The sequence below is a fragment of the Nestor notabilis genome, unplaced genomic scaffold (assembly GCF_000696875.1).
Source record: "Nestor notabilis isolate BGI_N333 unplaced genomic scaffold, ASM69687v1 scaffold12567, whole genome shotgun sequence".
NCBI classification, from domain to species: Eukaryota; Metazoa; Chordata; class Aves; order Psittaciformes; family Psittacidae; genus Nestor; species Nestor notabilis.
The window spans coordinates 78210-96238 of NW_009937866.1; the positions used below are offsets into that span (position 1 = coordinate 78210).

The 18029-nt window shown below is 36.6% G+C and overlaps 1 protein-coding gene across 1 annotated transcript in view; it reads left to right on the plus strand.

The window, feature by feature from the left end:
• The window catches only part of LOC104409236 (xin actin-binding repeat-containing protein 2-like), a 47827-nt gene that overhangs the window by 19561 nt on the left and 10237 nt on the right, over nt 1-18029 (plus strand). Inside the window, 3 exon segments of the mRNA XM_010019055.1 lie at nt 6603-6756; nt 11520-11677; nt 14405-14530. Of these exon segments, the coding sequence (XP_010017357.1) occupies nt 6603-6756; nt 11520-11677; nt 14405-14530 (438 nt within the window).

Here is an 18029-nt window from a genome sequence, read left to right on the forward strand (position 1 = left end):
CGAGTTAAAGACAGTTTAATATGTAAAGCAAAAGCCACATGTGCCAGCAAAGTAAGACAAGGAATTTGTTCACTGCTTCCCATGGTCAGGCAGGTGTTTGGCCACTATGCATGGGATATCCCTTGGGCCAGTTGGGGTCAGCTGTCCCAGCTCTGTCCCCTCCCAACTTCTTGTGCACCCCCAGCCTGCTCACTGGTGGGATGGGGTGAGAGGCAGAGAAGTCCTGGACTCTGCAGAAGCACTGCTCAGCAGTGACAAACATTTCCCTATATTACCAACAATCTGTGTTTTCAGCACAAATGCAAAACATAGCCCCATACTAGCCACCATGAAGAAAAATAACTACCCCAGCCAAAACCAGCACAGATGGCAATTCTGCAAATAGATCTTCCATTTCCCCAGGTTGACAACAAACTCTTTTCAGGGCCTCTGTTCCATGTTTACAGCGAAGTTATTTTATACCCTTCCTCCAAATGAAAATACTGTCTTATTTTAAAACAGTCTGTAACAGCTGAAAGGGATAAGCATCTCAGGAGCTGGTCTGGGTGTAAAATGAATGAGCAGGTTCCAGACAACCACAGGGGTTTTTTTAAAGCCTCTTGAGAAATTCTGTCTTAGTGAAGTGGTGCATTGCAGAGAATCAGCTGAGAATCATGGCTTTGTCTCAACAGTTTACTTACAGGCTTCACAGAGTTTATGCAGCAGGTGTTATTAGCAATCCTCTGTAATAGTCACTTTTGGAGGTTTGTCATCAATCTTAATGCCGTCAGCATTCCAGCAGATGGTAGACATGATTCCATGCACTCCCTGTTTCTAAATTGCAGCAGAATGGATTTCCATCATATTTTAATTAGAAATGAGAACTATACCAGAAACAGACTTGTCTCACACTGGATTTCCAAAGGGTTTTTTTTCCAGGCAGGCCAGGACTATGTTGCTTTATCTTTTATTTTATTTCACTGTTGTGGAGTGATTCACAGGAGGTATTAGCTCACTCGGCACTAGAATTAACCTCAAATCACTCCTGTGTACTCTCCAGCTAAGCAGTCTCTTCTTTTGAATTGGAATTTGAGATGCCAGTTTTTTGTAGGCAATAGAAAATGTTAGGAGCCAGTCCAGCAAAGCTCTTAGACATTAAGTATAACTTGAATTGCAATTGAGAGCAATTATTTGAATAGCAACCCTCAAGTATTTTAAGCTACAATCACAATAAAATGCATTGATGGATTGAGATTTTATATAACTATTTTTAAAGCAACAGATTTGATTTCTAAACACTCATCCTACTGCTCCAATCATACCCTAAATCACCATCCATTTATGGATTTATTTTCCTTTCACCTTATGCTTTTATCCTTTCTCTTTGGGTCTACTCCTTCTACTCCTCTCTGTCATTTCTTACACATGCATTCTTTTTGTGGAGGCCATATGTAAAACGAAAGCTTGGTAGTAGCGAGCTTTCCTTTAGGTAGCACATGTAGCAAAAGTTGTTACAACATGATGGGATGGGGATACATGCATTTTTTAAATATACTTAAAGATGTAAAGATGTCCTTTAAACAAAGATTAAATACTTGGAACATTAATAGTAGCTTTTGGCAATCTGTTTAATATACTGACAGTAAACTCCTCTTCCTAGCCAAGGTAGTTCAATGTATGCAGAAAAGGTAGTAGTAATTTAGTAAATAGTTTTCCTCTATTTAAAACTTCATGTGTTCTGGCTTACTGACTTTCAGATTAGTGCAGGACTGGATAGCAAGTGGAAAATCCACTATCTAAAAGAAGCATAGTCACTTAGTAGGCAACTGAAATTAGAATCTTTATTGTCGGCATTTCTATAATATAAGTAATGACTGTATATTCCTTGAAATTTGGACTCCAGTGCTTTATTCTTTTCATTGTGTCTACAGTATGAGATCAGAACATAAAAATAGCTTTGTGTCACCTGTTTCTGAGAAGTCCATTCAAAAATAGAATATATCAGAGACAGTACGTAAAACTAATGTAATCATGATAGCAAGTTACTTACATATAGACAGATCTCAACAAATTATGTCCAACAAAAAATGGAATAAACTGTTAAACAGGGTGCTCCACAGAACAGTCTATGTCTCAATTCCGTAATTGTCCCACCAAGAACACACACATGGTTACAAAAGCTTACATGAATTGAACCCTGCATTAATCAGAAAAAAAAAATTACTCTTGTTTTAGTTTTCATGTGGCAACTTTTGCAAGAGTTGCATATATTAGCCTCTAATTAAGCACCTCTTGGCACTACCTCGGTGCTTTTTCGATAAGTGGCATTTATGTTAATTCTATCCTTATTAAGCAGATGTCTTTGCCATTCGCTGTCATTAGGTTGTCTGGGTAGATACCCCAATAAAACAGTATGTAAATTAAATTTATCCTGAGTAAAAGCAGTTTATGGTAATCGTAACGCCTTCCAATGACTTTTTCACAGTAGGAAATAGCATCTTCAGAGAATAAATCTGAGCTTTAGCATTACAGCTGGTGCAATAGTTCAGGAAAATCATCCTTCAGAAGCCCCACTAAGACAGGGATGCTGTTTGCAAAATGGGGCTATGGTAGTTGGAGGCTGTCATGTGGGAGACTCTGTGATAGTGAAAGGCAGGAACAGAAGAGAATGATATGGGCATAGAATTAGTTTGTTTAAAGCAAGAAGTTCTGGACAGTGCTAAGCATGCAGTTCCTCTGCCCCACACTATCATCACTGTATATCAGAACAGCATCATCCTCACAGAGACCATTAAATGAACATTCACCTATATAGTGATTCATCATATCAAGGATTTAAAGAATATGGATTACTGTGGAACATTGTGGTAAAAGCTAATAAACTTATAGAGAACTTACTAGAAAGAACTAAAAGAGAATTACAGATCCACTACAATGTGGACAAATGTATTAGCAGTCCCCCAAAGTGTCTGTATAATTATAAATACAGTTATTCTTTTTTGGGTACTATATTACAGGCAGCAGTACAAAGAAATCAAAAGACAAATTAACAAAGAGATTTGGAACAATAAACACCAGTCTCAATCTACTTAACAGGAAGCTACAGTAAATTGCATTCAGTCACCTATAACAAAATGCATCACAGGTCTAGGATGATAAATTAACATCATGGCATAAAATCTGAAAAGAGTATTCCTAGAATTACTAATTGACACTGTTTACTGAAATCTCTAAATTACAAAAATGCCAAATAAAAACCCCACTGCAGTCTTGAAAAATGGGAATCCTGCTTACTGCAAAACAAAACCTAAGATTTAGACAAGTTTGCAGGTGGAAAAATCAAACACTAAAGACAACAAATCGTAACATTTTATGTCTAAGCAATCTGTAAGTATTATTCCAGATTTCCAGTTTTGACACATGCTTTTCTGAACACGGGAAAATAAGCTGAATGAAAATACCTTCTGCCTCAGTGGCAAATACCTAACTATTCTATGATTCTATTCTATTAAATCTGTCCATAAAAGAATTTACATGAAAACCTCTTACGTATGGCCAATATTCCTGTAATTTATATTAAAAATTGTCAAAAAAATTATTTTTTAAATTCCTATTAAAATAAATTTCCAAAACAGTAACTTATATAATTTTTCTAGTTCATGGAATTGCTACTGCAGAGATAAGTGTATTAAAAAAAAATACAGAAATATGCTACAATTTAATAAAATTAATAGAGGTAACAAAAATGCAAATCAAACTCATATTGGTCCCTAGCTTGCAAGAATAAGAATAAGAAACAGTAAATCCTGAAATGTTTTAGCTGTTACTGGTAACTACAGAAAGATGTGGCAGGAATAAAAAAAACCCCAACAAGTTAGATGAGTTCTTCCTTGAAGATGCCCAATGTAGTTGAAAACCCAGTACATTTTGAGTTTTCTGTTTTGTTCTAATACTGTCGAAGTTAGAACATCATGAAAGTGATTCTTGGTGTTGACTACTGAAAGCCACACAATGCTGTGGGAATATGATCCCGAGGCTGTTCTTATGTATGCCAGGTACCAGCTGGTTGCGGAACTAGAGGAGACAGACATGATCAGGCTGACCTGACCAAATGCTCAGCTGCATACTTTTTATTTCTCCTCTCCCTCCCCTATCCTTCATTTCTCTTCTGCATGGCCAGATTGTCCATACCAATTTCAGACATAATAGTCTGGTTTAAACCAAAATATCATAATTAATACTGGGTTGCAATTGTAACTGATAGCCAACTCTGAAAAAGGTTACAAAATGAATAGCAGTTTGAAGCAATAGTCCTTCCCATACAAAATACTTTATTCATTTCAACCACCTGCTGCCTCCTGATACCCTTGGCACATAAGTGTCTCATTCCTCTCAGCATACCTATGTGTTGGCCAAACTCTCTATCCTACCTGTGTTACAATTGCCCACCTGCACTGTAACCCAGCCCAGTCACAGAGCTTATCTTACTGGCACTGTGCCACCCTGTTATTTCAGAGTAGCACATACAGCCTGAAAGTATCCAGCAGACTAGTGAGAAAGGGTACAAGGAAATCTCATAGGGCAGAAAGACAGCTACTTTCCTCACTCCAGAAATCTTTCTGTTGCTATTATTACCCCACAAAAATACTTTTCATAATAGCCAAGTAAAATATGCTTCTAACTGTAAAAGCAATTAGAGAATAATTCCAGCTAGATTCACACCAATTATCTCCTGTAAACATAGTGAATAAAAGTCAACAAACCCCACAGTATTGGTTAAGATCCCTTATACCACCTTTAAATGTAGTCATGCTTAGGTTTCCCAGTGTGTTGACTGTACCTCCTGGCCTATCTGCTAAAATTATGCACTGTATTCAAGATTACCTTTTAAGTTCAATTCCATATAAGCAGTAGCAGCAGTGCTCTTTTCAGGGAGGGGAGGAGGAGAGAGGAAAGACTGATGAGACGTACATAACTGATGACTGGTGATACCACAGGTACTTTTTCTGAAAAATGGGTTTACAATATTCATGGTAATAAAACATCTTCAGCCTCTATGGTCTAATCAGTCATTTGTTTCAATGCTGACATATCATGCAAAAATTCTTTGGCTAATCTCAAGCGAAAGCTACCATAACTCACAGAAGGAGACAGACTGCTATAAAATTGTGACTTTCCACAAGACATAACCCATTGTACATGTACTGGAAGGAATGTTCTTGCAAAGAATGGCTACAGGTCAAGAAATAAAATACAGCACATATTTAAAATAAAAGCTATCAGCACCTATGAGAAAAGCAGAAATTTATTAAAGATGGGTGAAGCACAATTGTCCTTGATTGCTAATGATGCACTCAATTTAAAAGTATGTTTCCAGTGCTTATTCACTGTTAGTTTCAAAAACATTCAAGGTGAATATATTAATTGATTACATGTTACTGTGAAAATGGCTTCTACAATTCACTGTAACAGTTCTATTTTTAAACAGTCACTGGAAAATATTGTCCAATGTTAGATAATTCAGAAGTCAAATTTTGCTGCTTCTTACAAACCATGCATAATATCTAAAAGCATTTAGGAGTTACTTCAGTAAAATCATATACAAGGGTAGCACTAAATTAGTATACAGTAATAAAGCTGTCTGGAAACAATAAAAAAGAAGTAGGCTAATGAAGGCAGTACATTTTGAAAACCTCTGCCATTTAAGCAATAAAGGGCTCTGGCAAATAAGTTCTACAAAATCTTTCTGGAGAGATTTATGCAGTCACCTGACCAACCACCTACTCACTCTTTTTTGATATCATACCTTATTTACAGGGACAGCAGATGTGGATATGCAGTGAACCTTCCTTGCTATTCCCTTGGGGAGGGGGTGGGGGCAAGTAAATTTTTGCTACTCCAGCTGTTTCAGTTATTTACTTAATATAAGAGTAAGATCTTACAACTGTTGTGTCCAGCTCCACACTGAATTGTGTATTGCATGGAAGGAGAGAGAAGCACCCCAGAAACACCAGCTTTAAAACATTAAAGTCTTGCTTAGCAATAATTTACTCATTTTACCTCAAAGAGCTGAGGCATTATGAGATACTAACAAAATTGTGTAAACTATCTGGGAACACTGACCCACTATTCCGATAAGCTAAATTCAGTCAATAGGTCACAGTAAAATTGAAAATCAAATTTCTGAAATACAAATGTACATGTACATGTGTTCTCCAAACAATCTTTTTTTTTTTTTTTGTAGTCTTACATACCAGAAAATGAAATTAATAAAACTCCCTTTGTGACCTTTTCTACGTACAAAGCATTTAAACGAGCAACTGGTGTCTTTTTTTGTGATCCTTACAACCACCTCCACCCCTCTCTTGTGGAAGAAACAACTTCCAAGAAATGGCAAAAGCATACTTCCAAGCATCACTGTCTGTTGAATGATAAACCAAGCAGCTCACATAAATCTGTAACCTGCAGTGCTACAGAACCTTAAGGCATTCTGGAGAACATCTTCTCGGAAATAGCACCCCCTTCTAATCTGCTGCCTCTTCATACGCTCTCCTTTCCCCAAAACCCATACCCGTTTCCTATCAATAGCTTTTAACAGGCATCCACTTGATGTCTTCTAACAGGAAGCAGAAAAGGAAAGAAGCTCACATTCACTAACATCAAAGAGCCAGACTGGGAGCCATTCCACCAGTTCTCCAAAAGAGTCTAGTGTGAAAAGAGGGAGAGCAATCTTTGAAAAGATGTCATCAGAAAATGGCCGCAGCAACAGCTCTGAAGGTTAGTTAGTATTACCATGTCGATCTGATGTCTTAGTTTAAGGCAATGGTCTCTAAACCTTTCTGATGCTGTACCCCTATCATTAAAACATTTTTGAGAGTATATGTATTTATTTACAAACTCTACTAATACATTATAGCAACATACACATAAATAGATATTAAAGATATTAAATAGGGATGATGGATGGAAAAAAATCCTTTCAAAAATGTTTATTTACAAAAAATTGTTCTTCCCGAACCCCAGTAGATTGTCTTGCACAGCACCTGGGGTGCATACATCCTACTTTGGAGACCACTGCTTGGCAGTATAAAAGAGTGTCTATATCTGTGTTTTAGTTTGTTTTAGCAGAGGAAGAACATGGATGATACAGATTTCTGACAGAAAATCACTTATCAACATCTGAGCATCTAGGACTTGACCTTACGTAAAACAATGGATTGCCCAAATAAATAGCATAAAGAGACTTGTCCACTCTGCCAATAAAATTAATAAGCCATCTATACAGTATCAACCACTCTGACTTCACTCTTTTTTGAAATGGAACGTTTAGCCTGCATGTTTCGCAATTCCAGACTACAGCAGATCAAAGGAAAGCGAAAAGGAAATTTCAGTGCTCAAGACCCTTTCTAGCTAATGCTCCTAAATTTTTATGTTCATTGTTCATATTAAATACATGATCTTTTATAGGTTTAACTTTCAGCCATTGGTTATCTTTTTCTTTTTTTTTTTCCTTGTTTTTTTTTTTTCCTACCAAAGTAAAGAGATTCTTCTTGGAAGGATTATTATATATTATGATCATATCAGTCCACAACCTTCTCTTCCATCACCTAGATACTGCTGTCGTTCTTCATGTGACAGTATTCTTTTGTGGCACCTCTCTACATATTCTCAAGTCTTTCAGATATCTTTTTTATAATATGGGTGTAATGTCCTTTTTCTTTTGTTTCTCCTTTCAGACTCTCCTTTCAAGGCCTTTCTTTTTCCTCTCTAATAAGAGAACTGAATCCTCCATTCCATACCCACTTTGCTTCTGAGTCTAAATTGGGCACAGCATGTTCCAGAAGCATGTTTTGGTCCACCAGGAATAACAAAGAATATGAACTATGTAAAAATGCACAGTCAACAATTCATGCCTCTTACAAATGAAGCTTTTTCTAAAAATGTGACAGACCCATAGGGGATAATGTTTTTCTATGCTCCTGTGAGAGCCATAATACCCCATTTTGCATTCAGAAATTCTTATGAGAAGTAAATTCCCTATAGACTCATTTGAGTGTTTGAAAGCACTGGTGAAAACTCTTAAACTTCTAATAGCTGAACTTAGGCACTGAAATCTGCAACTCTGCACTTGAATAAATATTCAGGTCCTGAAAACTATAAGATAATGCTGATCCATAGGTTATTTCTCCCGTCACCATGAGATCCCAGTTTTCTATAACCGATGATAATATATGTCAACTTGCTTCAATTTTTCAGCAAGAACAATACCCTCAAGCCACTAAAGTGCTATGGAACTTTTTTGCTAAATGTTTCAGTTATGCCAAAAATCTCATTTTCTTAGAAGAGGTATCAAGCAACAGCGAGCTCTATGACTGAGTACCAAGAACTTGTATTTTCTTCCCTGAAAAACAGTAAGGCAATGCTCATACTGCTGTTCAACCTATCCTGAAAACCTATAGAAACTAGGACAAATCCATAAGGAATAGCTAGTGTAGTCATATCGTTGGAGAAATATGGCAGAAAGCCAGGATTTGCCAGTCCTATTACACACAGAAGATTTGTCAAGCTCTATTTACTTTACAGAATTGTTGGAACTTACCATTAATAAAAGAAGTAAATTCTCTGAAGCAGATACAAATCCCACATGTCAAAAGCAAACAGGTTTTTGTTGGCATACCTCACATTGGTAAACATAAGGCTCTTCTTACAGACTATTTCATCAAAACCACACATTTATCTCTGAACGAATCAGATGTTACACCTTTAAGGGCTCTTGAATGAGCAAAAACATAGAGTAAAAGGAGCAAAATGAATGAGTAAAAGTTTAGATCATTTAATCTCTCATACCACCACAAAGACTTTCACATTATGTTATAAAACAACCAGCTTCTGAAGAGAGGGCATTTCCAGTTTTAAAGCTAACAAGAGAATGGTTTCTATTACCTTCACTCCCCAGGTGGCTAATAATATGTATCTATTAAAATGTTTTTTAAAACAGTCCATTAAATTCATTGGCCCCAAATCAGCAAGGAATTAAATCACATCTCTAGCTTTAAGCATGAGTATTCCTATTGCACTTAATGAGACTATTCACATGCTTATGATGAGGTAGAACCCAATAATCCGTTCTTGAATCAGAATACCAGAAAGTCTTTAAAATCCTAAACATTCCTGAGAATTAATGCAACCTTGAACACCTAGACTGCTAAACAGTTTTACAGTGAACAGGCAGAAAGACCACATATCCCTTGGAATCCTTCCCTGTTTGGTGGGGTACTCCCCTGGCACTCTGTTCTGTGCCAGGTGAACAGATAGCTTTTTCGAAAGGCTCTTCTGTGGCTGCATTTCATAATGTTGAAGGGGAAGAGCAGGTACTTCAAAAGAAAAAGGGGATTTGTTTATCTATATCTTTTGTGTTCTCAGCTACTGCCTTAGTAGAATAATAAAATACTCAAAAGTGAAACAAATTAGGTAAGAAGAAACGTGATTGACCAGGCACATGCTTTTGCGATGCATATAACAGTATGTATTACAGTTAGGCTTCCAGAAGAAGAAGATGACCCTTGAAAATGCTATACAAACCTCAGGCTCTAAAACCAGCCACCAAGTTCCACACTATACCCATGGGGATAAATGAAAATCAGTCATGGCTCTCTACTTGCCCCAGGAAGGGATTCAGTGGAGCTGGTCTCCACTGAGTGGTGTATTTCAGGAGACTGGGAAATTTGTCTTAAAAAAATCAGCAAACAAACAAACAAAAAATTCCTAGAGAGGATTTTGAAGATTTTTTTTCTTTCTCTAGAGAAGACCATTCTGTAAATGGTGTGGGTTTGTACTGAATGGTAGAAAAGGTAAATGTACTCTAGTATGTCCTCAGTGGTTTATACACACATTATGAGATAACTGACACTATACAAAGAGAAGCTACTAATTTCCTAGCTAAATTATGGCAAGTGAGTTCTTTTGCTTAATTTAATAAGTCTGGGAATCATCAGAAAGATGAAAAATAATAAATCAATTGTAAAAAGTAAATATAAATATGTCATTTAAAAAAAAACCCAAAAAACCGCCAAACCCAAAAAAAACAGTCATGCTCTGCAACAAAGTGACAGGGCACACTCAGGAAGACAAGGTGTCAGAAGTGCCAGAATATATAAGAATGCAAATAAACTGCCAATGGCTAGCAGAAAGCACACATCTGGAGTCTCCTCTCTGACTTTCTTTCCTGCGTGGAAATGGATTTTAAGGTTTTAGTTTCAGTACCTACTGGCTTGAATTAAATACATAGAACAGGAGGACATATCTACACTCTAAATGCTCCCTTGCCTCCTTTTCTAAGTCAGTTATGTCGTCAACTTTGAGAAATTCCAATATATGTATCATGCTTGTGGGGGGCAGGGCAGGGTAGGTTTTGGTGAGTTTTTTTAAGATAATTTCATTCAGCTACAGCCTGTTTCTGTAATTTCAGAAAACACAATTGCTAAAAAAAAACACAAAAAAAACCAACACAAAACAAACCAAAAAAAGCAAAGCAATGCATGTTGCAAAAGATTTAATCTGGCCTATTATGTAAGGATAAGGAGAAATGTAGATGAATTTAGAGAAGATCAGGGTGCTATGATATCTGCAGCACAAGCACAAGGATTAAAAAATTAGATTCTAGGGGCTTTACTAAAAATATATCTTCTTGAAGTCTTAAAATTCCCTCCCCTCCCAAAAAGGGAGTGTCCTGGTCAAAGAAATCCAGTGTCATTCAATCCAATTTTGCACACACTGCAGATGAACTTCCAGCCTGTGGGATTATATGAAATCTCTTCTGCCTCTTATCACAAACAAGAAAGATGCTTACAACATACTTTTCTTCTCTGAAACAAGAAGGAAAGATATCTTTATGCTAAATTTCAGGCAATTTTATGGGTATATGGAATTCTTTGAATACAGTCATATGAATGTAGAAAGAAGCACAAAAAACCTCCCAGTGCTAGTAACTCAGTGCTGCTCTTTCAGGAATACTCTGAAGTGTTTTCTCCACATTCACTGTGGCTGAATTGCAGATGCTAATAGATAATTCAACAGCCTTCCTAACTAGAAATAGGGTTAAAACGTAGGTAGTAATTTAGATAATTTTCAATAAGGTTTTAGTAGTACTAAACCAACTAAAACATATTCTAATGCAGGATCAGCAAACAATTGAAATCTGTGGATTGTCTGTTAAGCAAATGAATACTAAACTGTATAAAGCTAATTAGAACATAATATATTCAATTATAATAGGTTATTTCTAGAACTTACAATGACTTTTTACAGTATAAAATAACGCAAATGTAACACTATGCTTTTTGTTATTTCCTCAAGGAATTTGCCTCAATTTCAAAATCTTCACTATATTTTTCTGTACTCAGTAGGTTCTAAATTGAAAGTAAGATAGAGTTGCCAAAAACTGTATAATACTGCTCCTTTCTACTACTGCTTTTCTTTCAAGATTTAGAAAAAAATGTACCAGTTTCCTTAGAAAATATAATATCTGTTTGTACTTACAGTGGGTTCTCACAAACGTGTAAGAAGACTTCTTAAAGAAAGCACTTCCAGGGCTGATAACACACTGCTGGATGTCCAGGAAACTGTCTCCTTGAAACAAAGAATGGCTATGTACAAGGCTGCTGTGTCTGAGATAGAGGGTAGCAACTCCTTTGCTCATGTAAGATTTCATCATTCCTTATCTTAAGTGTGTTTGCTTCGCATAGTGACATATCCTACATTCTTTATTTATACAAGCTGACTGACTGGAATCAAAATTTGAAACCTAAATTACCAAACAAATCAACTCAGCAAATGTATTGATGCATCAGTTGCTGTCTCCACTGAATGAGATTTTTCAGGCTACACACCTTTGGTCATTTGGACAATCCCCTTTAATTCCTTGGAATGATTGCTCTTTTTATTCCACTGTTGCATGAACTGCATTGATTAGGACCATAGGCTTGAGACAGATTACCAACACAGTTATTCTTTCAGCTTATAACAGCAAAGCCCAGCAGTTTCTGCATTACTAAAAATATTACCAAACAATAAAATCATATTCAAAACCACATTAACTTTAGACCTCTTGCTGTTCAAACTAAAGAATTCAAAATTGCTACAGTTTGAAATAGCAGTTGTATGAGACAAGGTGTATGAGAAAGTATTGTTTTATAATAACTTATTACAAAACAGGCATTATATGAAAAAATATTAAAAAACTTTTAATTGTGTTTTAGTCATCTCTCTATATATCTATCAATAGGAATTAATTTAATATTAATATCAAGTAGAACATACAGTATCTGGCTAACAGAATTTACAATCTATTAAAATAGAGCAAGACCACTGCACATTTAATTATCATTCAGGAATGTCTGAAAAGGAGGTCTTCAGATCTCAGCCAGGAAAATCTGCCTCAGTTTTGCAGAAATACTAAAGTGTAAAGGGGCAAAAAGTATATTTTTACCATATCTTAAAATCCTACCTAGAAGTTATGGCCCAATCCCCTTTTATCAGAAAATGGAGGCACTATACTGACTTGCTACAATTTTAGAATGACAATGGTCTTTGTTTATGCTAAATTTTCAGCACATGTAAAAAACTACTTTTTCTTACTGTAAACTAGTCCAGAGTTATTTCTGTAAATCAGAACACATACCTGACAAAAGAAGAACTACAACTCAGCTCTCAACAGCTAGCATCTCTATCCATATGCAAGAATTGCTGAAGGATTCCCAGTTTGGTTCCTGGGAGAAGTGGTCTGCAGCAGCTGAAGGGACCTTCTGGGACAGCCCAGAGCCACATAGTGAAAACAGCCAGCAGCCACAATCAATCAGAGTCCAGGTGTTTTCCAACCACTCAATTCCTGCCTGCTGACTTCCTTATTTCCTAATTGCCTGCATGTATTTGGAGTAGATTCCTGCAGTTCACCTGGCTAAGAAAACAAAAGAACTGTGTGAAGCCTGAGCCAACCTAACTGTGGAACACAGGAACTACTTCATTTGCAGTCTAGAACTCCTCCCAGTTTCTTGCTGAAATGGATGGTTGCTTGAGAAAGGAACTGTATATCTGGTCCATCAAAGGGAATTACTAAATTTCCTTAAAGGACTCATAACCACATCTACCCCCTCTAAAGTTCTCCAAAGGGCTGGCAAGGTGTGCCTGAAATGTTCATTCACTAAAATAATTACTTTTCACATTCACATATCCATGCACATATGGAACTGTGCCATTTTCATCATAGGAGAAAAAAAAAAAAATGTTTTTTATAATCTGCTTACTTACTCATCAGGGGTAAGCACTAAACCTAAGTTTATTTAGTAACCTTACTTACAAGACTATTTCTAATTATTGGGTGGTTTATTTCCTGCATACTGATTCATAAACCCAAATGCTGAAAGCTTCATTCCAGTACCATCTAAGAGGTAACACATAAGGGGCAGAACTAGAACAGGGAGCCTGAGGATAAGAGCACTCCTGTGACCTTCACCACTGTTAGCGAATAAAGATCATCTTACAAAGGCCTGCTTGAAGCTCTCTGCATGTTTTTCAACAATATCTATAGAAAAAGTGCAGAGAGGACCAGATGGGAACACTGAATGCAACAACACTCAGAATAGACAAGTAGAAGAAGGAACAGCAGAGAAGGATTGTTCTGGAAAGTGATTGCTACTGACAATCAAGTAGACAGGACCTATTCCTTTTGGTGTGAAAGTTTAAGGCCAAATGTACATATTTTTACAAATATACATTGGCCTTTAGTTCTCCAGATCACAATGTATGGTACCCGTGCAATGGTCCATGAACTTGCCAGAAACAGTATTTATGATTGTCTGAGTCATTCCTGCAAAGACAGAGTATTACATCGCTGAAAATACATGTCTGACCCCTAAAACTTCAGAGGAAACCACTCAGTCCTCAGACACTAGTTTAGGCAAGACGAATATGCAGTTATACCAGCAGGATCTATTTGACACAAGAGCATTTAGCAGCTAATAGATCACAAATATTATGCAAATATAAAATTAAATAGATCACTAAATTCCAGAAGAACTTCATAATTTGCAGATCCTAATTTTTGGTCGACAAGTGAAAGTCAACTATTCAATAGTTAATGTTTATTGTATGTATGTTTTGCATTTTGATGAGACACCTGAAAAATAACTCTTATTACTGTATCTATTCTGAATGCTAATGTTAACTCATCTGTCAACCCTACTTAACAGTAGGGTTAACAGATTTATGTCAGTGGAAGCAAGAGGTTAGAGACATAAGCAAGTGTTTCCAAATTTTCCACATAAAATTTATTAGCATTATGTTGCATACTGCTTTTAACTACTAAAAAAAAATCAGTTAATAGGAGTACATTCTTTGTGCAAATGGAAAACTTATTTTATCACTCTAGACTTCAGAGAAAACCAAGTTCTGTACTGTGCCTGGTGGCCTGGCAGCAGTGAGGAAACAATTTGAGAAAGTGCGGATGACCTCTTCACGAAAGACCTTTGCTCTGTACCAGCACAAATCTGTACAGGTAACTAGTAGTTTTAATACTAACAAATGAGGTATGCCCTGCTAGGTAGCTGGAGGAAAAAAATATGATTCTTTGCTTTGCTGAAGAGCTCTCATTATGACTAAGACAACATTATCCTAATGTTCATACTCATAGAATTTTGTCTTTGAGATATACTACAGGAATCACGTATTTTTTGATATGGATGAACAGACAATATAGGCAATACTAGATTTACAGCAAATAGATGAATAAAGCAGATTACTACCATACCAGTATTTTATACTGAACCTTCTCTCCAAGACTGTAATTCATTACCAAGTATCATGGTGATATTCTGCATTTATTGCACTTGATGTGATGTTAAGCCATTCTCTTTCAAAAGGAGTTTCCTGCTTCCACAGGATTAAATCTAATAAGCTCCCCTAAAAAGATCAAAAATTGCTCAGAACCACCCAGATGCTACATAGAAGTAGAACAAAGCAGCAGCTAACTGTTATTTTAGATAAAAGGTCTTTGCATTTTATTACTTCATTAGCATGTGCCATGAAAAATTGTTGTAGGAGATAATGATTTTGGACTATGTGAAATCCCCTGTAATAAAACACATTACACAATCTGTCCTGTGCACTCTGAAAAACAGTAATGGCACAGTAAAGTGCTTTACCATTCTGCACTTCTTGGAGGGATTTTTAAGCAATATTGCTCTTCAACTTCATAGAACAAAACACATGAACATTCTGCCATAGGTTCATTTTCATGTTAAATGAGTACCACCATATCTGCCCATTATCTCTCATTACTTGTACATTAATACCAGTATCAACAATTTGCACAGACAAGAAAAACTGCAGTTTGTAAGGCAGAAGACAGCTTGCTGCAGATGTATTAAAGCATTTTTAACTAAACAAAAATGCCCTGCACTTGGACATAATCATACTGGAGGATACTGCTTGGTAATAGGAAGTGTCATGCACATACTTCTCTGATGACGGGGTCCAACCTAGCTGGCATTTACCTGGATGAAGAAATGTAGAACCATGTATAGAAATTATGTGACTTTTACTCAGAATCAAATAATTTCATTTACATCATGATGTGAAGGTGCATTTTCCCTTTCCTAACAGTGCTGTCTAGTTCTCCACCAACCCATTATCTTCAGCCAAGATGTGACCTCTAAGTATACTTATCCATGTGTTTGTCCTTGGTGGCTGTTTGAGCAGGCGAATCATCAGCAGAGAGTCACATTCACAGGAAATAAAATAACTCAGATTATATGGAACAATCTTTAAATTTAGGTTAAGTAACTTACTGCAAGACCATAAAATCTCGTTTCTATCTAACATAACTGCACTCTCATGGAAAATGGGATTATACATTTAGGTAGTTGACAGATTATTCAAGGTCATTCAATCAATCCCAGGGCAAGAGAGAGAAATCATGTAGTTTGAAGACAGGTCTCCAGATCTGGATAAATTCAAACTATTAACCCAAGCTAAAATAAGGAAGCAATTCATTGTTTAAATAGTTGTTTTTTAAGCAGCTGAACATTCTACTACATTTTCAACTATTGTATAAAGAGTGCATAGCTTTTCCAAAATATTGACATAATATATGCAAATAATAGCTATGTATCTGTTTTTCTCTGGCAACAGCCATCACTCATAGGCTTCTTCATTGTAAGGGAGATTTGTTGCTTGTGGAAGGTGTCATATTACCAGTAGGATGCACTAAACACTTGTCCAGAATGGTGAGCAGCAACGCAAACTGGTCACAGAACTTGCCATGTCCTTATCAGGGTTTGTTTAGACTCAACCACGGTTTGTTTAGAGACTTGGTCTTTAATTTGACCACTGGCATCATAAGCACCTTTTATTGTCGGCCACCAAGCTGAGAAGAGGTCATGAGCTTCATTGTTCTGCAAATGTGAGCCTGGAGTGGTTTGCTATACCACTTCAGCTAGCTAGCTGCTCGAAGTCTCACTATCTGGTGTGAGAAAAAAGCCATTTCTCTTCGCTGAGGGTCATTCTTGGCAAATTTTGTAAGAATGCTGATGTAGCAATTGCCAATTTTCTAGCAATAGCAGAGCATAAGATTGAATAACAGGACAAAGTTAGTGAATGGTGAAACCTTACCTTTCTGTGAAACTCTGTTTAGTGCCCAAAACACCCTAAGTATATACACACTGCTAAGTAAGGCTGACAAGTCATAGAGATGAAGTGCAGATAAGCGAGGTTCTTATGAGAAATTTCTGCAAGACTCTCACAGTACTGATGTACAGATATCGTGCTAAAAACATAAATAGGTAAAAAAGCACAGCTTTGAGGAAGAAACAAAGATCCACACCAAGTAAATCATCAGTCAGTCTTTCTGTTATTACTAATTCTGCAACTGAAGCTGTAGACTCACAATTTACTTCCACTGCTGCCTAAAGGGAACTGCAAGTTGGTAGAACAGCAAATTCTAAATCTGCCAATACATAAATGATACTGCATTAGCCAACTTCCCACAGAGCTTATACGACAACCCTAATGTACAGTTCAACTAAAAGCTGTATGTTTCAAACGTGAGCAAGTAAAAGGCTTTCTTGTGCTTGGACAAGCTTTTGGGCCATATAGATCCCCTTAAACAATACATACATAACTAGAATTGTATACATGGTTTATGTACCTATGCATGTAAAACAGCATCCATATTCTGAACGTCAAGCTTTTTTTTTTTTAAAGCGAAAGTATGTTTTTGTTGTCAGAGCAGAAGCAAACTGCAAAAATGTCAACAAAAAATAGCAAACTTTGGTCTAAAATACATAGAATAGTTACTGAAAATTCAAATCTTGGCACATTTTGCAATAAGAATTCTACCTAAATTATTACAGAGCAGAGGCACTAAAATTGATGTGTGGGCCTTTAACATATAAAACGCATGTAGCAATTACAGTTCTCTTCAGTAACAGAATCTGCCTACATAAAAATGCACTCTTCTAACAAAACATATACAGACTTATTCCAGAATTACGTCTTTCTTTTTTAAGTAATATTGGTTTAGGTTAGAATGACTTATTCTCCAAATACACAACAGGACACTATAGCCCTCTGTATTACATACCACAAAGATATTAATGTGAAGGAAAGCAGTCCCCATAAAGGGCGACTTGAGACAAACGGAAGGGCAATAGAAGTCTGAAATAAAAATAAAAGGTCCATAAGAAGCCATTCATCAGCTAGCAGCATGCCAACAATCATCCAGCTGATGGTGATTTCTGAAGCTCACTTATGATATGGCATAGAATAAACAAGAAATAATTTAAAGGGGATTCTTGGGCCATGGGAAAAGCAACTGTAATAGCTCTCTTTTCATTTCTCCCACCAAAAATGACTTTGAGTTGTCTATCTGTCCTCCTCCCTTGCACAGCTGGAGGGGAGCTGTTTGCTCCTGACACTGTGATGCAGGATCTGGTTAGTTAAATAACCTTGCTTGATTAAACAACTTTGCTTGATTTAAGAATGCACAGCACAGCAGG